At 41.6% G+C, this 20,525-nt stretch overlaps 2 protein-coding genes across 2 annotated transcripts; both read left to right on the top strand.

Annotated features, from left to right (window-relative positions):
• The first annotated feature begins 851 nt into the window (after positions 1-851).
• Positions 852-11,856, top strand: ttc21b (tetratricopeptide repeat domain 21B). Its single transcript, XM_068704138.1, has 29 exons — positions 852-1,015; positions 1,218-1,347; positions 1,451-1,561; positions 1,658-1,824; positions 1,964-2,086; positions 2,373-2,530; positions 3,069-3,153; positions 3,288-3,386; positions 3,498-3,690; positions 3,801-3,898; positions 4,198-4,398; positions 4,656-4,785; positions 4,868-5,025; positions 5,335-5,559; positions 5,717-5,955; positions 6,399-6,471; positions 8,299-8,409; positions 8,498-8,636; positions 8,911-9,017; positions 9,111-9,299; positions 9,501-9,611; positions 9,713-9,794; positions 9,899-10,049; positions 10,130-10,291; positions 10,392-10,587; positions 10,889-11,113; positions 11,281-11,401; positions 11,488-11,555; positions 11,636-11,856. Exons 1-29 carry the CDS (start codon positions 956-958, stop codon positions 11,711-11,713), a joined length of 3,990 nt encoding a protein of 1,329 aa, XP_068560239.1. The 5' UTR covers positions 852-955; the 3' UTR covers positions 11,714-11,856.
• Positions 11,857-13,243: 1,387 nt separating this feature from the next.
• Positions 13,244-20,445, top strand: galnt3 (UDP-N-acetyl-alpha-D-galactosamine:polypeptide N-acetylgalactosaminyltransferase 3 (GalNAc-T3)). Its single transcript, XM_068704161.1, has 11 exons — positions 13,244-13,559; positions 13,821-14,360; positions 15,150-15,322; positions 15,912-16,061; positions 16,275-16,509; positions 16,592-16,709; positions 16,828-17,028; positions 18,165-18,296; positions 18,525-18,626; positions 18,715-18,867; positions 18,954-20,445. Exons 2-11 carry the CDS (start codon positions 13,864-13,866, stop codon positions 19,065-19,067), a joined length of 1,875 nt encoding a protein of 624 aa, XP_068560262.1. The 5' UTR covers positions 13,244-13,559; positions 13,821-13,863; the 3' UTR covers positions 19,068-20,445.
• The last annotated feature ends 80 nt before the right edge of the window (positions 20,446-20,525 follow it).

A 20,525-nucleotide genomic window follows, 5' to 3' on the forward strand; every position in this document is an offset into this window, starting at 1 on the left:
TAATTTACATTGCACAATAACAAAAATGAGATAAAGTATTCGCATTAATGTCTTTCCTATACTAAGGATGGTTAACTGTGTAGGCAAGCAGTGGGCCAACATAACAATAGCCTATCACGAATGTAATCCAAACTTAGTGAGTGTTATGGTGTAACCCAAGCCAGTGAGCTCCATGAAATAATTTCCATATATTCAAAGTAGATGTAACCTAACTCAATGTGCAATATTTGTTCTGCTTGTTGCTTCAAATGCCCTGGAAGTTAATTTGAATTGCTGTCTTATAAAATCATGGCGCATGATAAAATCCACCAATTCATTCATTTGTTGGCTATAACCACTCCCCATACCTTACACTCTTTCCCTACCTGAGAGCACTATCTGAATAATAATAATATAATATAATATTATTATTGTTATTATTAATAATATAATATAATATATTGTTATTATTGGTATTCACATTATGAATACTAATAATATTATCAGTCGTAGTAGTAGTCTCACATTTTATAAAAGGATGACTGCGCCACCTGGAGATACAAAGGCGTCACTAGCTCGACTGTGTAGGGGGGGACAATCAATGTTTGAGGTATTTATATCCCGAGTTTAGTCTGTCAGGCTTACGACCAGGCTGAGAGACTGTCACTGTTTATAAATCATTGCACAAATAAACTCTAACAAGTAAACGTTAAAGGCTTTGAACGTAATATAAACTATGATTGGGGTGTGGATCTGCCAATTATACCAAAAGAGACAGAAAAAAACAAGAATCCAGCGAAGAAGTGGAGCCTGAGAGGTAATTCTAAGGGAAATACGACATGGATGTTACTAAGTTACCGGGGTAACGCTAAAGGAGTTGTTGCAAGATGGCGTAAACACAGCGTAAACAGCAATAATGTCGTTCTTATGCTAAAGTACAATGCAGACAAGGTAAAGTGACAGTTATATTTTTTACATGAGTAGCCGTTTGAACACAAGCGAACCAGCCAAGATGGAGGACGAAGAGACAACGTTGGTAAGCGAGCACAATTACAGAAAAACCCAAGGCTCCAGATAACGATATAATGCTAACAATAAGCCGTTTAACTTTAGTTTACTGTTACGGAGAGAACACTGGCTGTAGCAGTAACTGAGGGCGGCTTTTTGTTCCTCGCTATCACCACCCATAAACCTCTAACGTACATCCGCATGTACATCTTCACTCTGTCTTTCTTCAGGCTTTGATACGATGCTATTGCTATGAAAAGTATTTCAATCACGCTGTGAACACTGCAGCAGCAGCTCAGAGGAAATTCAGCAATGATCCCATCTATGCTTTTTTCCATGCATATGGTACACTGATGCAAGGTAAGCTGGAAAGAATCAAATAAAATAGCATAGCATGAGCTATTTACACAACTGTCTCTTTGCCATTTGTCATTCATGCACTTCTGCCATCATTTTACTACAGATCAAATTCCAGAAGCCTCAATAGAGTTGGACACATTAAGAGATAGTCGAGATGTGTCTCTCTGCACGTTAATGGCTCTTGTCTATGCTGAGAAAAAAAAGATAAACCCAGGTAAGCCAACATAGTCCTTTTTTAGTCATGCCACATGTTTTGCTCAAAGGACTGGACACACATGTTGGTAAAATTCAAGTGTCCTTGCATTCCCAGACAGAGAAGTCATTCAAGAACTTGATGCTAAAGTCAAAGAGGATCGAAAAAGTGCATCTCCCAAGAGTCTGTACTATGCTGGGACGTTTCTCTGGCTATTAGGACGGAATGATAAGGCAAGGGAGTACACAGAGAGAATGATCAAACTCTCCAGTGGCTCTAGAGAGGTGAAATTTTGCATTTTTATCATAAGTTTGAGAAATGCATCAGCATTACTTTTCCATTTGTATGTAAGGATAAGAGGGGCATTGCGGCTTCTCGCCTATTTGCACTTTTGTAAAACTAGTAATGATTTCTGTTGTTCAGGGGATGATCCTAAAAGCCTGGATAGATGTGACATCTGGTAAAGACGCCTACGCCAGAAAGGCTGGAAAGTACTTCGATGAGGGACTGAAAGAGAGAGCAGATGTTTTTGCCCTGATGGGAAAGGTGAAATAGGAATCACAAATCCATATTGAATGTTCTTCCTCAGTCACAGCTGAATAGGTTACAATGCTATCATTTCTCATATTTCCTATGCCTTTTATAGTATTTAATATGTTTCTGATTGACTCCGTTTTTTTACGTATCCCTTGCCAACACTGTGATCTGTGTATATTTACTGTTTTTACTATTTTTATTCACTATATGAAATATCTTTCAGTTCAGGAATAGTCATATTTTGTGCTAGCCTGGGATGTACGATACACCTTAAGTGATGTTTCCTCTGTCCTAGGCACAATACTATGAATATCGTCAGAACTACTCCGGAGCATTGGAGATGGTTAACAAAGTCATTGTTAGCTTCCCTGGGTTCTTGCCTGCCCTCACCAAGAAGATGAAGCTGTTGCTCAGCCTTCAAGACTGGGAGCAGACCATAAATGCATCACACAGGTAATTGATGAGGTGGATAGGAAGTGTCATAAAGCGCAAAAACATTCGTAATCACCGCCATGGATGTAAGAAGAAAAAAACCACACAGCCTGCCTTTACAAATGGCACAGCATTCAAGTGCTAATGAAACACTAGCACGATGCCTCAAACCAGTGCATACTGATTAAAACATTGTTTGTGCTCGCGCTTCTGGGCTTTGGCCAGGGTCAGACAGCATAAAAAGGCCTTTGAGCCAAAGTGCAGAAGTCTAACACAATTCGAAGGATTCGCTGCTGCAGGTTTGCTGAACAGGAAAAAGAGTGATTATTGAAGTCGCACCAAGCTCAGAGCCATGGTGCCCTCACTGGGATGTGTCAAGAGGGAGAGGTGCAGGGAGCATAAAGTATGCTTTACATCCTTTGGCAGTCTTCACAGTTCCTTTAAGTTTTAATGTTATTTGTGTGGGAGCTCAACATAGTACTGCAGCAGTGTCATATATTCTATTACTATCAAGTGTAGCAGATGGACCTTATTCACAACACCTTGTTTCATATTTCAGGCTTTTACAGAAGGATAAAAATAACCTGGAGGCACTGCGGATGCTTGCTCTACATTCTTTATGTAGAGATGGAGATATTACTGAGGTAAAGTTAACATTTTTACATGGATGCAAATCAGCAGGAATTAAAATAACATGGTAAATACTGTAATTTATGATGGAGCGTTGGCAAACTGCTGATCAATTTACAGAAGCTGTTTTTGAAATCCCCCTTGGCAGTCGGTGAAGCAGCTTTCAAACCTCATCAGCAGCTTGGAGATTCTGGAACCACACAACCCAGAGCTTTTCTACAGGATGTCTCTAGCCTTCACCCGTGTTGTAAGATCTTTTTCAGAATTTTTTCTCAATTCTTAAAGGCCACATTTTTGGTCCTTATTACTTCTGAAGAGTTGTGGAATTTCAGCATTTACAGTCGTGTTTTTGTCATAGTGTGGACGGAATGAGAAAGTGATCGAGCAGACGTTTAGGATGATGGAAAGAGCCTTCTCTGTGGCATCAGGGGACTCAGACTTAGCCACAGAGTTGGGCTACCAGATGGTGCTTCAGGGCAGAATCAAGGAGGCCATGAAGTGGTACAAGACAGCCATGACTTTGGATGAGACAAGTGTTTCGGCTTTGACTGGTAACGTCTTACAGTTATTAATCTGTTGTCTCTGTGACACTCTGGGTCCATACATCCATTTTTAAAAATATATTTCTGAAGCTATAACATCATTTATTTTCGTTTCTCAGGTATAATTCGTTGCCAGCTGATAGAGGGCCACCTTGAAGATGCAGAACAACAGTTAGAATTTCTCACAGAGATTCAACAGTCTATTGGAAAATCAGGGGTAACGTCTTTTATGTCTTATCATGGTTTAGAATAATTTATTATGCTTTTTAAAACTGTTTGAAAAGCACTAAGCAGTTGCATCTGGCAGGATAGTCAGCAGCTGGTCTTCAGTGTTTTCTCTTCACTTATTCTTCCCGGGAGACTTTCTGTTTTTATTCTTGTGTATTCATCCATCCTGAACAGAATGCCTTGTCAGGTTTTCCTCTCCGCTACCTTACTCTACCTCTTTTTTTTTTTGTATCCAACCATCTTGCGTCTCTCCTTCTATAAGTACATTAAAAGTGATTTCACCCTCAGGAGCTACTATACCTCCGTGCTGTACTGGCAGTGAAGAAGCGCCGCTCCCAGGAAGAGGTGACCCATCTGCTGAACGATGCAGTGGACACACACTTCTCCACTCTGCAGGGTCTGCCTCTGGGAGTGGAGTACTTTGAGAAGCTGAACCCGGACTTCTTGTTGGAGATTGTCAAAGAGTATCTTGCACTGTGTCCTGCTAAGGTACAACTGGGAGATTCATCAATGATGGGCTGTTTGTTGGTCCTTAAATGTCTATGACATTTCTGAGCCTTAAATGTGGGTAGTAGAGAACCTCAGTCAGTTTATGTATTTATTTCGCTGCTAATAATTGTTTTTTTTTTAATTTCACACATTTGGGGATAGTATGATAAGGATATGCATCCTGTTGGGGTGAAACTCACCACAAAAACGTTTGAGAGTCTCTGCAGTAAATACAACTTTGAATGTTCTTGTTTTAGCCTCCAGCACAGGGCCAGCCTCCTGCTCCTCAGCTTCAGCACTGTGCCACATTGTTGGATACCGTGGTCAAGATTGTGCCAGGTCTCCCCCAAGGGGTGTTCCTGCTAGCTAAAGTCAGATATCAGTCTGGTGAGCACTGCATTTAAAATATGTTTTGGTTTGTCTTCTGCAAAGGCTTTTATTAATCTACTTTGCTTCTGTGTTCGTTCAGGTGACATTGAAGCTGCTCAGAGCAGTCTACAACATTGTCTGGACCAGTGTCCTTCCTACGCAGATGCTCATCTGCTAATGGCACAGATTCATCTGGTGCAGGGCAACTTCACACTGTCTTCCCAGTCTCTTGAGCTCTGCCTCAGCCATAACTTTGAGGTAAGATAACCATCAACATGGACGGTGTTATTGGCTGCTAAACGTTTACTAGACAATATGCACTCAGGCTCTTATTTCACCCACGGCAAATGCACAAATACATTGCAGCTCTGTCACCTTTTTCTGTAATATTTAAGAGCATGTCAGCTTGTCCTCAGTTGGGCATAGTAATGCAGGAAAGGATGCAGGTGAAAGGAAGATGAAAGTTGCATTTCTTGCTACAATCAGGAACTCATCCGCAGAATTAAACAACCTGATATTGGTTAACTATGAGGGATTGCATGTCCGTGACGTCTTTCCTCATTTCAGATCCGAGAACATCCCTTGTACCACCTGATCAATGCTCAGGCTAAGAAGAAAATGGGTGAGCTGACAGAGGCTATTCAGACACTGCAGATGGCCATGAGTCTTCCAGGTGTCCGCAGAGCTGGATCCTCGTCCAAATCCAAGAACAAGAAGATTGAGCTGAGTCCTGCTGACTGCCTCTCTGTCTTCTTGGAGTTAGCTGAGGCCCTGTGGCTCAACGGAGAACAGGTAACATTTTGAGTTTTGATATAAGAAGGCTTACATGACGCAATCCTGCTTGATTTCAAACACTCTTTTGATCTTTATGGTTGATGTGAAGCAATGTACTGGCCTTGAAGGGGGAAAAAAACTTGTTATACACTTATGAATGGGTTTAATACTTCAGCATGAAGCGGCAAAGGTGATGCAGGATGCAATCAATGAGTTCTCGGGAACGCCTGAGGAGCTACGTGTCACTATTGCCAATGCGGACCTGGCCCTGCTGCGGGGTGACACCGAGCTGGCACTGAGTATGCTCAGAAACATTACCCCCGAGCAGCCCTACTACATCCAAGCCAAGGAGAAAATGGCATACATATATCTGAACCACAGGAAGGAGAAACGTCTGTATGCAAGCTGTTACAGGTGAGCAATACATCTGGATTCAAATGTACAAAAAAACGCTAACTGACATCTTGATGTAAGATAGTAGTTGAACATATGAGCGACTTTACTCCGTCTGAAACCTAATGCATTGTAAATGTTAGTCTGAATGGTAATGGCTGAAACTTAATTAAATAGATGACTCTAGGATATTCAGCCATAGTGCACCAGCATTTCATCCAGCTGTGTCTGTAGTAAGCTTTAGAAGACCACAAGCATGAAGTAAATTGAATAAAAACTTAACTGAAGCCATTCAACCAGTAAAGATGAAACGTGCTTCAGTCTTCTGCTGGTCTCTGCTGCTACTTGTATCAACAGCTGAGATGTAGGAGAGCGTGACGGCACCTCAGACCAGCAGAGACATACTGCATGTCTACATAATGAAGTACACGATATGTGATGTGATATCTTTGTCTTTTCTCCAGAGAAATGGTGGAGAAGCTGCCCAGCCCTCACACATATCTCTTACTAGGTGATGCCTTCATGCACATTCAAGAAGTAAGTGTGAGACGGGTTTCATCTGTGTCTTATGAAATGTTTTTACAACGATGTTTGTATGGATATTGGCCTAGAACTTAAAATGGCTTTAAAGGTGCTACGTGCTTCAAATGACCACATTATTGTGATGTCTAATCCCAGTTTTATTTAGGTCAAGTCTGTTATACCTTTTTCAAAAAGTCAAAGGTGTAATGAAAAATTGTCCTTCATGGAGATATTATAAATTGTTGTGTTACACAAATGTGTAGCATCGGTGTAATGTAATGTAACAGTTGTGAGTTTATTCTACTTCTACATTCCTGCTCTTAACTGCTGTGCTGTGTTGGAGCTGTCATGAAGACCATCGCCAAAGTCTTACCTTAGATGATTACTGTCTAAATGGGACACAGGATGTCCCTCTTAGAATGATGGAACCGAATAGTTTTGGGGATGCTTTTCCATAAAATATTAAAAAACTAACAAGCAACACTCCACAATGCTACTGCACATATTTTTGAAGGAGCAGCCTATTTACGACAGGCCTGGAAATTGACCACATTTCTGGTGGAGTGAGTTATCAAACTGAGAGGTCCCGTCATGAAACTAGATCAATCTAGAACTCGCTAAACATTGTTTAGAGTCAGGGTGTCCCCATCTTTTATCATCAGACAGTATGAGCATCTCAGAGACTGAATGAGCAACGTAATTCGTCGGCACACTCACCGGACATTAAATAAACATCTTATATCACATCTTAAGGTATATCCTATCTGAGTTTAAATATATTTATCTCAATAATTTGGCCTGTTCTCAGTTTTCCATGTTTTCAGGAAAACCTGGAAGATTGCGCTCTAGTTTTCAAGTTGACATCTGAAATATGAGAGAAAAGTTAAATGTCCTGCAACAGCAAGCAGGATCTTTAACTGCTTGCTGTTGCAGGATTTGTAACGGTTTGCTCTCTCCCTTCACTCTTATGTTTACAGCTATGTCTTGGACTAGATACAAATCAAATATTTAAAAATCACCCACTGCATGGCTGTTCACAGGGGATCATGAGCAGCACACCACCTTTGAACAGAAGCTTAACAAAACAACTAAAACAAGGTATTACTAGGTCAGAGGGAACTACAGTAAGAGATTGTAACACAATATTTTATAAAATATATATAAAAACGAGGAAACTATTATTATTTATATATATATATATATATATATATATACATACATACATACATACATACATACATATATATATATATATATATATATATATATATATATACATACATACATACATACATACATACATACATACATACATACATACATACATACATACATATATATATATATACATATATATATATATATATATATATATATATAAATAATAATAGTTAATGATTATTTGTCCTCTCATCCCTATACTCGTAACAAACAACAAAACACTCGTACAAAAAAATCTCATCACAAAGTTCTTCAACAAGTGGGACACATTGTGCCTGCATTGAAGTGGTAGAGATTGTCTGAGATTAAGTCAAGAGGAGGAGGTATGCATGATTTTATGGGAGGAGGGGCGAGCCTCCTAAGGTCAGGCATGTTGACACATACTCTGGTTGTGATGACAGGTAAGATGGCGTCATTCATGGCTAAAATAGATCTTCCCAACTCAACCGTCAGAAATCGTATCCTTATCCAACATTCTCAACAGCTCTTAATCCTAGCCTGTGTACGGCATGTTCACAACATTTGTAAATAATGGAATGTTATAGATGTCCTGAATAATATTTACAAAACCAACAACAAATTGTGACACCACTTACCATGCGATTCTTTTTTTATCCTCAGCCTGAGAAAGCCATTGATGTTTATGAGCAAGCTCTGAAGAAAAACCCCAAAGATGGTGCTTTAGCCAGCAAGATTGGGAAAGCCCTGGTCAAGACTCATAACTACATGAAGGTTTGTGTTGTTCACTCATTTAAAGAATGATAAACATGATTCACTCACAGAAAAAGAACGGTGTTGACACAAGGCTGCTGTTACACAGGCAATAAATTACTATGAAGCAGCCCTGAAGACGGAGCAGCAGAACTTCCTGCGCTACGACCTGGCTGAGCTGCTGATGAAGATGAAGCAATATCAGCGCTGTGAGGGAGTCCTGCAAGGAGCTCTGGCCCATGAGCCAGGTACTTAAGATGTCACAGTATTACACACACTCAAACACACTGACGTCAAACACACTACAAGAGAATCTAGTCATGATGATAGTTTGTGCGCTGGCAAATACTGCTTAAGTATAAACAATTTGGTGCAAAAACGGAAAGAAATATAAGCAAATATTGTAAACTGCTTTGAATCTGTAAAGCTAATCAAAGCATATTCCTACTTTTGTAGTATTAACCATTGTTTTGTTGCCTTTTTAACTTCTTTTTCTTTCTTTTTTTCCTCGAACGTACCAAGCGAATGAACTGCTTGCACTCTCAGATGATTGCCGCTATCTGATCCTGTTGGCAAAGATCCAAAATAAGGTTGACAAAAATGAGGAAGCTTTAATTTCCCTACAACGAGTAAGTGGTTGCAGTCATGTAGCTCTCTTTGTCATCTCGTCACATTTTGTATGAAATCTTTTTGCTGATTAGTTGCATTTTTGCTCCGTATAGGCCCGGGATGTGCAGGCCAAGGTGCTGAAGCGGGTGCAGTTGGAGCAGCCTGACGCCGTCCCCACGCAGAAACAGCTTGCTGCCGAGATTTGCGCTGAGATCGCTAAACACTACACAAGTCAGAGGGGCTATGAGAGAGCAGTCAAATTCTACAAAGAAGCTCTTGTGTATTGTGAGACTGATCGCAAGGTCAGTGCAGCTGAATCAAAAACGTCCTGTGTACTCACTGCAGCTGTGGTTAACAAGCACTGGCATCTTTTAGAGTCTGGTGCTTGTGTTTGTGATCTTAGTTGTTGATAGTTAGATTTAAAGGTCTGATTTATCCACCCTACATTATCCCACCAAGAGTGTTGTCACATAAATTCAAGTGAATGCACTCGCTCTTCCTAGGTGATGCTGGAGTTGGCGCGGTTGTACCTTACTCTAGATGAGGTCGACGCTTGCCAGGAGCAGTGCAGCATCATTTTGAAGAGGGACCAGTTTAACGAAGATGCAACTCTGGTTTGTTTTGTCTGTCTTTCACCACAGTTTTGACCGGTTTTTTTGGGGGTTTTTTTGGAACGTATTCATAGAAGTCATTTCTTACATATGTTTGTCCTTAGATGATGGCTGACATTATGTTTAGGAAGCAGGACTATGAGCAGGCAGTTTTCCACTTTCAACAACTTCTGGAGCGCAAACCAGGTTAGGGCCACGTTTCAAAACATTTGCGGTGAATGTAAATGTGAATTTATGATTTGACCTTTTTCTAAATGTTAAGCATAATAACTTACACCTGTTGCTTTCAGACAACTACCCAACACTGTCACGTCTCATTGACTTGTTGAGGAGGGCCGGCAAATTGGAAGAAGTTCCCAGATTTCTTGATATGGCAGAAAAACATTCTTCCAGGACTAAATTTGACCCTGGGTTCAACTACTGCAAAGGACTTTATCTTTGGTAAGTTTGGAGGAGCGTTTGCTCGAACAATTGTGAAATCTGTTTTAAAATTTGTGGCTCAACTTGTGCTTGCTGCTCAGGTTCACAGGAGAACCGAATGATGCTCTGCGGCACTTCAACAAAGCACGGAAAGACAATGATTGGGGACAAAATGCTGTGTATAACATGATTGAAATCTACCTAAACCCTGACAATGACACCATGGGAGGAGAAGTATTTGAGAATTTAGATGGTGAAGTAGGGTGAGTGGCAGTAGAAGCATACTAAGAATCTATACAGCATATCTTCTTTTGTTTAAAATCCACAGACTTCCATCTAATGCTCACCTCTTTCTTTCACCAGGACCTCCACGGAGAAGCAGGAGTCAGAGCAGCTTGCTGTGAGAACAGCGGATAAGCTGCTGAAGGAGTTAAAGCCTCAGACTGCAGGAGGACACACACAGCTCCGCATCCTGGAGAACTACTGCTTTCTGGCCACGAAACAGAAGGCCAATGTAGAGAAAGCCCTTAGTGTTTTCACAGAGATTGCAAACAATGAAGTAAGTAAACACCATTTAGTGTGCAGTTAGAGTACTCTCTTGTGTAAATATACCCACACCGGGAGCTGTGCATTAATTCAGGCTCCCTCTTAACGTCAGTCATTCTATAAACTGCACACTACACTGTATCAGGCTGAATGTTAATGCAGTATAGTATAGTCATTGCTTGTACAGGTGTATGACCGTTCTGTGAAAAGACTGCTGAGAGGGAAGTCGGTATGGTTTATGTGTAAACAAATGGAAGTGGGATAGTGGGGGAGGTGCTGATCCCATCTAACCAAGAGTCTTTGGTCGAATTCAGAAAGAACACGTACCGGCACTGTTGGCCATGGCGACAGCTTATATGATGCTGAAACAGACTCCCCGAGCCAGGAACCAGCTCAAACGCATAGCTAAGATGAACTGGAGCCTTGTTGACGCCGATGAGTTTGAGAAGAGCTGGCTGCTCTTGGCAGACATCTACATCCATTTGGGGAAGTACGACATGGCCGGAGACCTCTTGAAGAGGTGCCTCAATCATAACAAGGTCAGCCGGAAAATATTGTCAATGTTTGAATGTTATGTGGTTTACAAGGCGGCCCAATTCACATTAAACATTTTCCCCTTACTTTGAAAATTTGCGTTACTATGTAATGTAGAGGCGGTCTTTTATGTAAATTTCTTTGTGATAATAATTGCACTTTTTTTCCACAGTCATGCTGTAAGGCTTATGAATATCTGGGTTACATAATGGAAAAAGAGCAGGCATTCCGTGATGCAGCTCTCAACTATGAACTGGCTTGGAAATATGGAAATCGAACTAACCCAACTATTGGTATGTCAGCCAAAATTTCTATTTATACGGACAAAATGGAGTATAAAGATTATATTTCCAACATGCAATGTCTCTTTTCGTTTCAGGATACAAGCTGGCTTTCAACTACTTAAAAGCAAAGAGGCATGTTGATGCCATAGATGTGTGTCATAAGGTGAGACACCTGTGGATGTTCACAGTTTTAGAGATTTGATCTGGTTTTATCCCGTGAATAATCTTTGCTTCCATCCACAGGTTTTGGCTGCTCATCCAAATTATCCCAGAATGAGAAAAGACATCCTGGACAAAGCTCGTGTTGCCCTGAGATCTTAGTGTTGGAACTGTGTGCGTGTGTGCGTGTGTGCGTGTGTGCGTGTGTGCGTGTGTGCGTGTGTGTGTGTGTGTGTGTGAGAGAGACACAGAGAGAAAGAGAGATGATGAAGCCAATGTTTCTGTAATAAAATGTGTTACTTTGATTGAATCCACTTTTAATGTTTGGCTTTATGTGTCAAGTTAAAAAGAATGTACAGTTATTTGTAGTATTTCTTTGGGGTAATCTTCCTTAAAAACATTGCTATGTAAATTTGAGTAAATGAATAGTTTGGTGCTGGCAATCCTGGGGGGAAACAGTGCAGTGGAGTTCAGGCACTGAAGAACCTAAACCTAAACATGTCAACTGATTTTGGAGCGTAAAAACGTGGTCTTTGACATTTATGTTTAAGCTTTATTTATCTGAAATGGATAACCTATTTTTAATTTGATACATTCCATATTTACTTTGTCTTTGAAAATATTACCTACAGTTTATTTTAATAAAAATCGATATTGACATCGTTTTGATGAATATTAGGATGTAGCTAAATATGTATATATGTTAGTGTTAAGCTTATATTGGATAAATATCAAATAAAAAATATTCTGCTATATGATTGACCTGTTTTTTTAATTATTTAATTGATGCGTTAAAAACCACATAGACTCTCCCGATTAAGACGGTTCTGAATCGACAATTTGCATCATCAAACAAATGTCACATAGTCAAACATTTACAAGCGTGACTTAAGAAAAAGTAGAACACACAGTGGACATTTTAATGGACATAATAAACTGGAAGCCTGCCGTGGATAGGAAGTGCCGGGAAACACAGTCACTACAGATGGAGTCACTGTGCAAGTCAAAGGCAGAAAGAAGTCAAACTGGGCACTGAGCAGGCTCCCTGCTGCTGGAATCCGCGTCTCTACTCCCTCAAGCATCCAACTCTTTATGAAGACCATCCGCTGTGGGGGACCGGGGAAATTAACGGATTAGATAAACCAGAGTCCGCTGGTGAGTGTCATCTTTTACAACTTTTCAGTCCGGACGCTCAGATGTGCTTAAGAATCTAACGTCGGGCAGTTTCGCTTCCATGTGAAACAACGCGTAACTTTCACCAGTGCGCGCTGAACCATGTGCGTTTATACAGTTTGTGTTCGCTTTCATAATTGAATCTGTGTGCAAGATGTGGTGTTCTCTCTGAGGACCTGATTGGATGCGGTGGGCCGTGTGTGTGTGTGTGTGTGTGTGTATGGGGGGGGGGGGGGGGGGGGGGTACAGCGCGTTCCTACGTTATTTGTAACCCAGCAACTGTCCCAGTGAATGACCAGTTGAACAAATCCTATTAATGGCACCATTATTGAATCTGAGGAACTCGGTGGAGACCACAGTCTGCAATACCCCTGAAGTCAAAGTGAATGCAGACCACTTTAACTTATTTAGAGGTTTATTGCGATAGTATTTAAATCAGCAGAGATTTTGCCATGTGATTTTTAAACAGTTATCACATGGCTGTCAAGCTGCAAGAATAACAGTGCAATCGCTAAACTTCTTTAACGGGATATCGTGTCGTGGTTTTCCTCAAATGTATTCCAGGTATGGATTGTGACACGCAGAAGTTCTCTTTGCGCAAGCGCGCCAGCACGTCTCCTCCCTCTACCTGAGAGGAGCGCACCTGGATCCAACGAGACGGAAGTTCTGTGAAAGCAGAACACAGAGCAACTCTTTTTGTCTGCGCGAAAAGTTTCTGTGGAGTTCAAGCAACCGATAGGAGATCTACAGTCGAATCAGGATGTCATTGGTTGAAGTTTTCAAGAACAATGAAAAGGTCTTTTCGAACCGAAGTCTGTAGCTCAGCGACTGAATGGTAAGTGGTCGTTTTCTAAAGGTTACAGAAGACGATTTTAATTGCGTGATTTGTATTTGGTAGCAGACTACTTTTAGCTTTACCAGGATCTGCTACTCACTTATTTTGTTTTATTTCAAAGACAAAGATGTTAATGTATTGACATGGCAAGGAACATACCATTATGTTGTATTTTTCTGAACCCCCAGTGTCTTAGATTTGACAGTTACATTAATGCTAATTAATCATCATCCAACATCTGAATATATGTATTGATTGCAGCTGAATGTCAGCCTGATCGCAGCCTGCTCTCCATTGAAGAAAAATGAAAGCTCTCCGTAGAGTGCTCCGAAGGCGATTGCACCCAGTTAAACTGGTGATAGTGGCCCTTGTCTTTGTCACATTCGTGTTCCTCATGCAATGGGAAGTTGGGAGCCCAAGCCAACAGGAGGACCCGTGGTTGAAGGAGATGGCAGTGAAGCGGAATGCCATGCTGGGCATGGTGATTGGAGCTGTCAATAACTTCAGGGATGTGATTCCAAAGATGCAGATCAGAGCTCCAGTACGTCAGCCGGACAGTGCAGACGGTGGGTCTTGTCTGCCAGGTCACTACACTGCCGCTGAGCTCAGGCCAGCTCTGGAGCGGCCACCTCAGAACCCTAGTGCTCCTGGAGCAGCTGGGAAACCTTACCGCACCGACTCACTGAACCCTGAGGAGCAGAAGGAGAAGGAGAGGGGTGAAGAGAAACACTGCTTTAACCTGTATGTCAGTGACCGCATCTCTTTGAGCAGAGACCTCGGCGCAGACACGAGACCACCAGAGTATGCCAATTTTTTTTACAATCTTTACACTTTTGGTAAAACTGTTCAAAATCCCTTATGTTTACCTTTTTTTATACTCCAAATGCGCAAGAAAGCTCAAGGTGATCATTTTGTTGTTGAACATAGTAGACCAAATAATGTTCATTCGTTTTCCAAATGATTATTCTTTCGTAACAACATGTAATTGCACCATCTAGTGGGTGTGAATGCAGCTTTGGTGCTGTACAAGAAGTACTCCTATTTCCCTGTTTACTTCTCCATGAATTTATGTACTGGCCCGGAATATAATTTTAACACACAGAATGAAAAACACCCGAACAGATTAGTGTAAAATAGATGGGGTCCAACCCAAACACATTGATCTGATTTGCTTTTTGCAATTGGGGGGAAAACTCCGGCAGAAACCACCGAGATGATTGTACTGACTGGGGCTTTGTTTCAGCAACCCTGCCCAGTTACTGTGGCCAGTTCAGAAAGCAGCACAGTTGTGTTTGGCAAATTGCAGTACATCCAAGTGCATGTAAGTCCAAGAACATGTCAGGAGATAGTCAGTACATGACACAGACATAAAGCCTGTCCATGTATTGGCTATCTCTTTTTATGGCGAATTACAAAGTCTCTCTCGCTCTGATATGGCAGGTAGTTCAAAGGCTGCCACACATGCAGTGTCACAGCAGAAATGGACACCCCACAGGGGAGAGTCTGCAGATGTAATAACTACACTATTGTGCAGCTCAGGAACTGTACAGGACAGTTAGATCTTTGTGCTCTTTCTCCTTCTTTCTGCAGATGTATTGAGCAAACCTTCAAGCGATGCCCCGCCCTGCCGACCACCAGTGTTATAATTGTGTTTCACAATGAGGGTTGGAGCACCCTGCTAAGGACGGTATACAGTGTCCTCCACACCTCCCCTACCATTCTCCTCAAGGAGATCATCCTGGTGGACGACGCCAGTGTTGATGGTAAAATTCAATAGGGCCCTTCAGGACCTCTCGGCTCTCTTTGATTTCATGCAGCATGTTGGGTGGGCAGCTCTTTGGTGTGCCACATAACGTTCAGAGAGGAGCCTCCTGCTCCTTCTGTGGCCCATGAACCGGGTTACGACAGGAAGCGAGGGGCTGCTTGTGAATACTTTCCTAAGAGGAATTAGCAGCGGTTGTGCTTAGAAATGAGTGTGCGTTAACCATTTTAAACAGATCTGATGTAGGAAGGAAACAAAATGCTGATCAGGGAAGGCAGTCCATCTGACTCACTAAGCTCAGTTATTTGTAAGGAGCAGACCACAGAAAGAGAGGCCTGCTGTACTGCAGCTCTCCTGACAGCCAGGCATGTTGAAGATGAAATCAAGACTCCTTTTTAATGAGCTCGAGTCTTGCCTTCCAGGCTGAGAGCTGTGAATATTGTCTATTCAGCAATACTTTTCACTATATCAGACTGTTTAGTGAAGACCGTGTACAATAATCACTCATATACTATTTTGTTATACTTTTCATAATGTTCTTCTCAATCTCTAGCTTTACTCTATGTCTAATTGAAATGCTGTACTTTCAGATGCGTTGAAGGATGGGCTGGATGAGTATTTGAAGCGGCTGAGCATTGTTCGAGTTGTCCGCCAGCGAGAGAGAAAAGGACTCATCACCGCTCGGTTGCTGGGTGCCTCCGTGGCCACCGGTGACACACTCACCTTTCTGGACGCCCACTGTTAGTCAATACCCCTGACGTAAATCGCAGATTAAAACCAGTTGCATGCCAGCCACACCCTGACTTACACACCCACAGCTCAGCAGCCTCATGTTTGCTCTTTTTAAAGTCCTTGGCATGGGCGTGATGCCTTTACGTTCCAAAATGTGTCATTCATTTGGTAAAAAAATACTGTGGTGTAAAATACAATGGTGTAATTGCGTGTGTTAACAGGTGAATGCTTTAATGGATGGCTGGAGCCCCTTCTGGCCAGGATAGCAGAGAACTACACTGCAGTTGTGAGTCCTGATATAACCACTATTGATCTCAATACTTTTGAGTTCATAAAACCGTCCCCATATGGCCAGAACCACAACCGGGGAAACTTTGACTGGGGTTTGTCCTTCGGCTGGGAGAGCCTACCAGATCACGAGAAACAAAGGAGGAAGGATGAAACATACCCCATCAAGTAAGCAAAAGACATTACATGTATTTTAACTCTTGTTGGTTGTTGTAAATCATTGAAAACCTTTACGAAATCATTTCCATAGGACTCCCACATTTGCTGGTGGCCTCTTCTCCATCTCAAAAGAATATTTCTACCATATTGGAAGCTATGATGAAGAAATGGAAATCTGGGGTGGTGAGAATATTGAAATGTCATTTAGGGTAAGTCTATCTCGTTTAACCTGTCGAATCAATATCGCCACTATCCAAACGGCTGCCTTAAAGGCGTGTCTTAACTGCTTTATACATCTGTTTGTGCTGTCTCCCCTTTAACTTGCAGGTGTGGCAGTGTGGCGGACAGCTGGAGATCATCCCTTGCTCTATTGTTGGTCATGTTTTCCGCACAAAGAGCCCCCACACCTTTCCCAAGGGCACACAAGTAATTGCTCGTAACCAGGTTCGACTGGCTGAGGTCTGGATGGACGACTACAAGGAGATCTTTTACCGTCGTAACCAGCAAGCTGCTCAGATAGCAAAGGATGTACGTAGTACAAACACACACACACACACACACACACACACACACACACACTAATCCTCAATGCATGATTTCTGTAAATTAAACACATTCACTGAGAAGGAGAGAATTAGATAACCAATTAGGGGCTGAAAGCTGTTAACAGACAGAGAAAAATGGGCCTGAAGGACATCAGCTCTGGTAAACGACTCAGGCTCTCAATGTTTCCCGACATGTGGTCCCGGAGGTGCCATAAATGGTTCCCTCAGGGCTGTACCTCACGGAGCAGGCCAGCCCCCACCCGCTGGCTTTAAACAGACACACCGTCGTCAACAGCTTCAAGGAATGCACTGTATTAGTTATCTGTGTGCACTAGTGTGAGCAGCATCCTGATCATTATAGTAAGTGCTCTCATTATTCAAGAGCATTAGGTGCCTGCAAACCCTTTTAAATGTGCCACTACGCTTCCTTTTTAAAGGTACGCTGATTTAATACTTGTCTGTTGTTACTTTGTTCAACAAAGGAGTCATTAGAGCACTGGAACACAGTCATTGACTGTTGGAAAGTAGGGCGATGATGAAAGTAAGGAGAGTAAAGAAAAAAAAAATAAAAGTGTAGATTCTTTTTTTCTTTTAAGGTTACGTCTATTTGTTTTTTTGCGTCATGTTTTATTTCTGTAATTGGATGATTGCTCAGTGTGGCTCTAGGGATGGTAATGTCAGTCGATCAACCACAGACCAAAATTTCTCAACAAGATAACAGATCTGACTGATAGTAATTTACGAAGCATTTTATTGCTGGAAATCTTGTTTTTGTGTGCTTGTGTTGTTTTTGAGCTCTCCATACATCTTCATTTCTGTGTGGATAGCAACCTTTAGAGAAATATTTGAAGAAACATTGACCTTTTCTGTGCATAAACAGCACTTCCAGATTCATCTGGAAAACAGCTACACAGCCTTTGCTAAGTGATCTTATTCTATACCTGACATTTTTTTATCAGATCTCAAAATAGTGATAACCGACAAAAAGAGCATATCTGAAGTCTAGATTGAGCATTGTTGCTTTGTAGTTAGCCCTGCTAGTATCCTACATGCCTGCAGTGTGTTGTTGTGTTGACGATCAATGTGATGGAACTGCTTTGCTCTCCATTGTTTTAACAGAGGGCCTTTGGAGGGATCTCCAAACGCGTGGACCTCCGTGCGCGGCTGCAGTGCAAAAGCTTCTCGTGGTATTTGAAGAACGTTTATCCAGAAGTCTTCATGCCTGATCTCAACCCACTCCGCTTTGGCTCAGTAAGATCACACACACCTCACCACCAGCTCTCCTCTTTCCAAACCTCAGAGCCCCGTATAGCCACTGTGGGTTTCCACTTGGGATCTCCAGAGGGTACTGAGCAGTTCCAATTTGACACCACTGAAAGCACTCCAGAGACTAAAGTTGTTTGAACAGCTTGCATTGGATGTTGGTTTTTCATTTTGTTTCCTCCCACTGCTCTCCCCTTCCCTTCTCTCCCTCTGTAGGTGAAAAATGTCGGCAAAGACTCATGTCTGGATGTTGGAGAGAACAATGAGGGTGGGAAACAGCTGATCCTTTATCCATGTCACGGACTCGGAGGAAATCAGGTCAGTCAGAGAATGTACCCTCTATCTCCGACATGTAAGTCCCTTTAATTGCAGGGGTTGATGGCATTTTCTGTTTCCTTTGCTGTAGTATTTTGAGTTCTCCACACGTCACGAGATTAGACACAACATTCAGAAGGAGCTGTGTTTGCACGGGGCAGAGGGGACTGTGAAGCTGGAGGACTGCCAGTATAGAGGCAGGAGCACATCTGTAGGAGCAGAGCAAAAATGGGAACTGAAGGAGGTGAGTTTTCTCTGCACTGATGTGTGATTTTACATACTTGGGTTATCTTTTTAGGAAAGTAATAGTTTTGTCTTCTCCTCACATAGAACCAGTTGTTCTACATGCCAGGATGGAACATGTGTCTGAGTGCCCGTCATGTGCACCCCTCTCTGGCCCGCTGCAACTCCTCAGACAGATACCAGCTCTGGTCCTTCGTCTGAGTGCGCAAACTACCATATTGCAAAATAGCCACTCTATGCATAGACCTAGTAGGACATGAGTATACTACACTGTATGCAGTTAACATACAGTGTTAGATTAATGACAGTTAGTTTTAATTTATTTTTATACATAGAAGAACTGAACTGCTGCTGCTGGGAAATTTGGACTTTGGGAGAAACCACAGTGTGGCACTGCTGGAAGGAAGCATTGAACTAATGCTCCCAATCAGACTGTGAACTGAGATTTTTGGAACAAGTGCCTCTTTTGTGTTTGAGATGTATTCACTACGCCAAGTCTTCGCAAACAACACATGCAGTATTAGGTCTATAAACTTTGCATTGAATTTAAAACAAAATTATACAAACAAAATACAGTAGATGAAATATATATAAAACAAGGGGTTGGACAGACAAAAATCCAAAATGTTATGCACCAAAGAGACTGGAAATGAAATACGGGGTGCATTGTCCCCTTTTTAAAATGACTTTTAAATAATGCAAAACCTCTTATTTGCTACCATCCAGTGCCTTAAATGTAATTTTATACTGGGTGGGTGGAGTGGTGGAGGGAGGGGCGGTGGTGTGGGAGGATTGCTGCAGTTTTCTGTTGATGCAGAATAGAAGTTTCTACAGCATTGTGATCGAAAGAGTCTTCAAATCAGGATTGGAGTCAATACACTATGATTAAATTTGCTGAGATTAGGAAACTTTTGCAGGAAGAAGATTTTATAATGTCTGTACACTTGTTGCCAGTTTATTAGGTCCACTTAGCTATAACTAATGCAGTCTAATACATGGACATGAAAAATGATAATTTGAATACCAGTTTGGACTTTCATTATGAAAGAGAGTGAGCTGGCCCTTAAACACATATTACATACAAATAGTTTGTACTTCAGGTGTTTTTTTCAAGCGCTCATTACAAAAGTGAAATGTAGGTTATTGTTGATGATTGAAATGCATTTTTATTTGACCTACAGTCAGTGCGTTACTAACTACATACATGTCAAACTTCATGACTGATTTTTTTATATGAATCAGCATTGTTAATCTGTATTATTTCAAATTGTATTCTCTGGTGTTTATCAAAGGGGAACTTTTAATGTGAAATGAATGCACCGAAGGAATTCCATTTGTTGATCAAAGGTCTGAAACTCTCCCTCTACATCTAAACTGTAGTCCACTAATGAATCTCTGGTGCAGGCACTAGTGTTTACATGGCTGGGGATCAGTGTAAATACCTTTTTAAGTTTGAGACTGGGTCAGAAACGGATAAGATGTGTGTGTGTGTATGCTTAAAATGGAAAGTGTCTATTTTTGTCTTGGTATTAAGAGGTCTTATTTTTAGGTCAATAAATTAAGTTGGGTAGTACTCGAAGCCACTTTGTCTCATTTCTCCCTGTGATCTGCAGAGGGCGCCTTGTACTAAGAAATGACTGAACTGTACAATGTTGGCTA

The sequence above is a fragment of the Cebidichthys violaceus genome, unplaced genomic scaffold (assembly GCF_023349555.1).
Source record: "Cebidichthys violaceus isolate CVI_PGR_0920_01 unplaced genomic scaffold, fCebVio1.0.p SCAF_11, whole genome shotgun sequence".
NCBI classification, from domain to species: Eukaryota; Metazoa; Chordata; class Actinopteri; order Perciformes; family Stichaeidae; genus Cebidichthys; species Cebidichthys violaceus.

Excerpts from the sequence above, each read along its gene's own strand:
- ttc21b (XM_068704138.1), top strand. The coding sequence starts at position 956 with ATGAGTAGCCGTTTGAACACAAGCGAACCAGCCAAGATGGAGGACGAA. Across the intron at positions 1,562-1,657 it reads GAAAAAAAAGATAAACCCAG|ACAGAGAAGTCATTCAAGAA; the intron begins GTAAGCCAACAT and ends TTGCATTCCCAG. Across the intron at positions 4,399-4,655 it reads TTGCACTGTGTCCTGCTAAG|CCTCCAGCACAGGGCCAGCC; the intron begins GTACAACTGGGA and ends TTCTTGTTTTAG.
- galnt3 (XM_068704161.1), top strand. The coding sequence starts at position 13,864 with ATGAAAGCTCTCCGTAGAGTGCTCCGAAGGCGATTGCACCCAGTTAAA. Across the intron at positions 14,361-15,149 it reads GCAGACACGAGACCACCAGA|ATGTATTGAGCAAACCTTCA; the intron begins GTATGCCAATTT and ends TTCTTTCTGCAG. Across the intron at positions 16,510-16,591 it reads GATGAAACATACCCCATCAA|GACTCCCACATTTGCTGGTG; the intron begins GTAAGCAAAAGA and ends TCATTTCCATAG.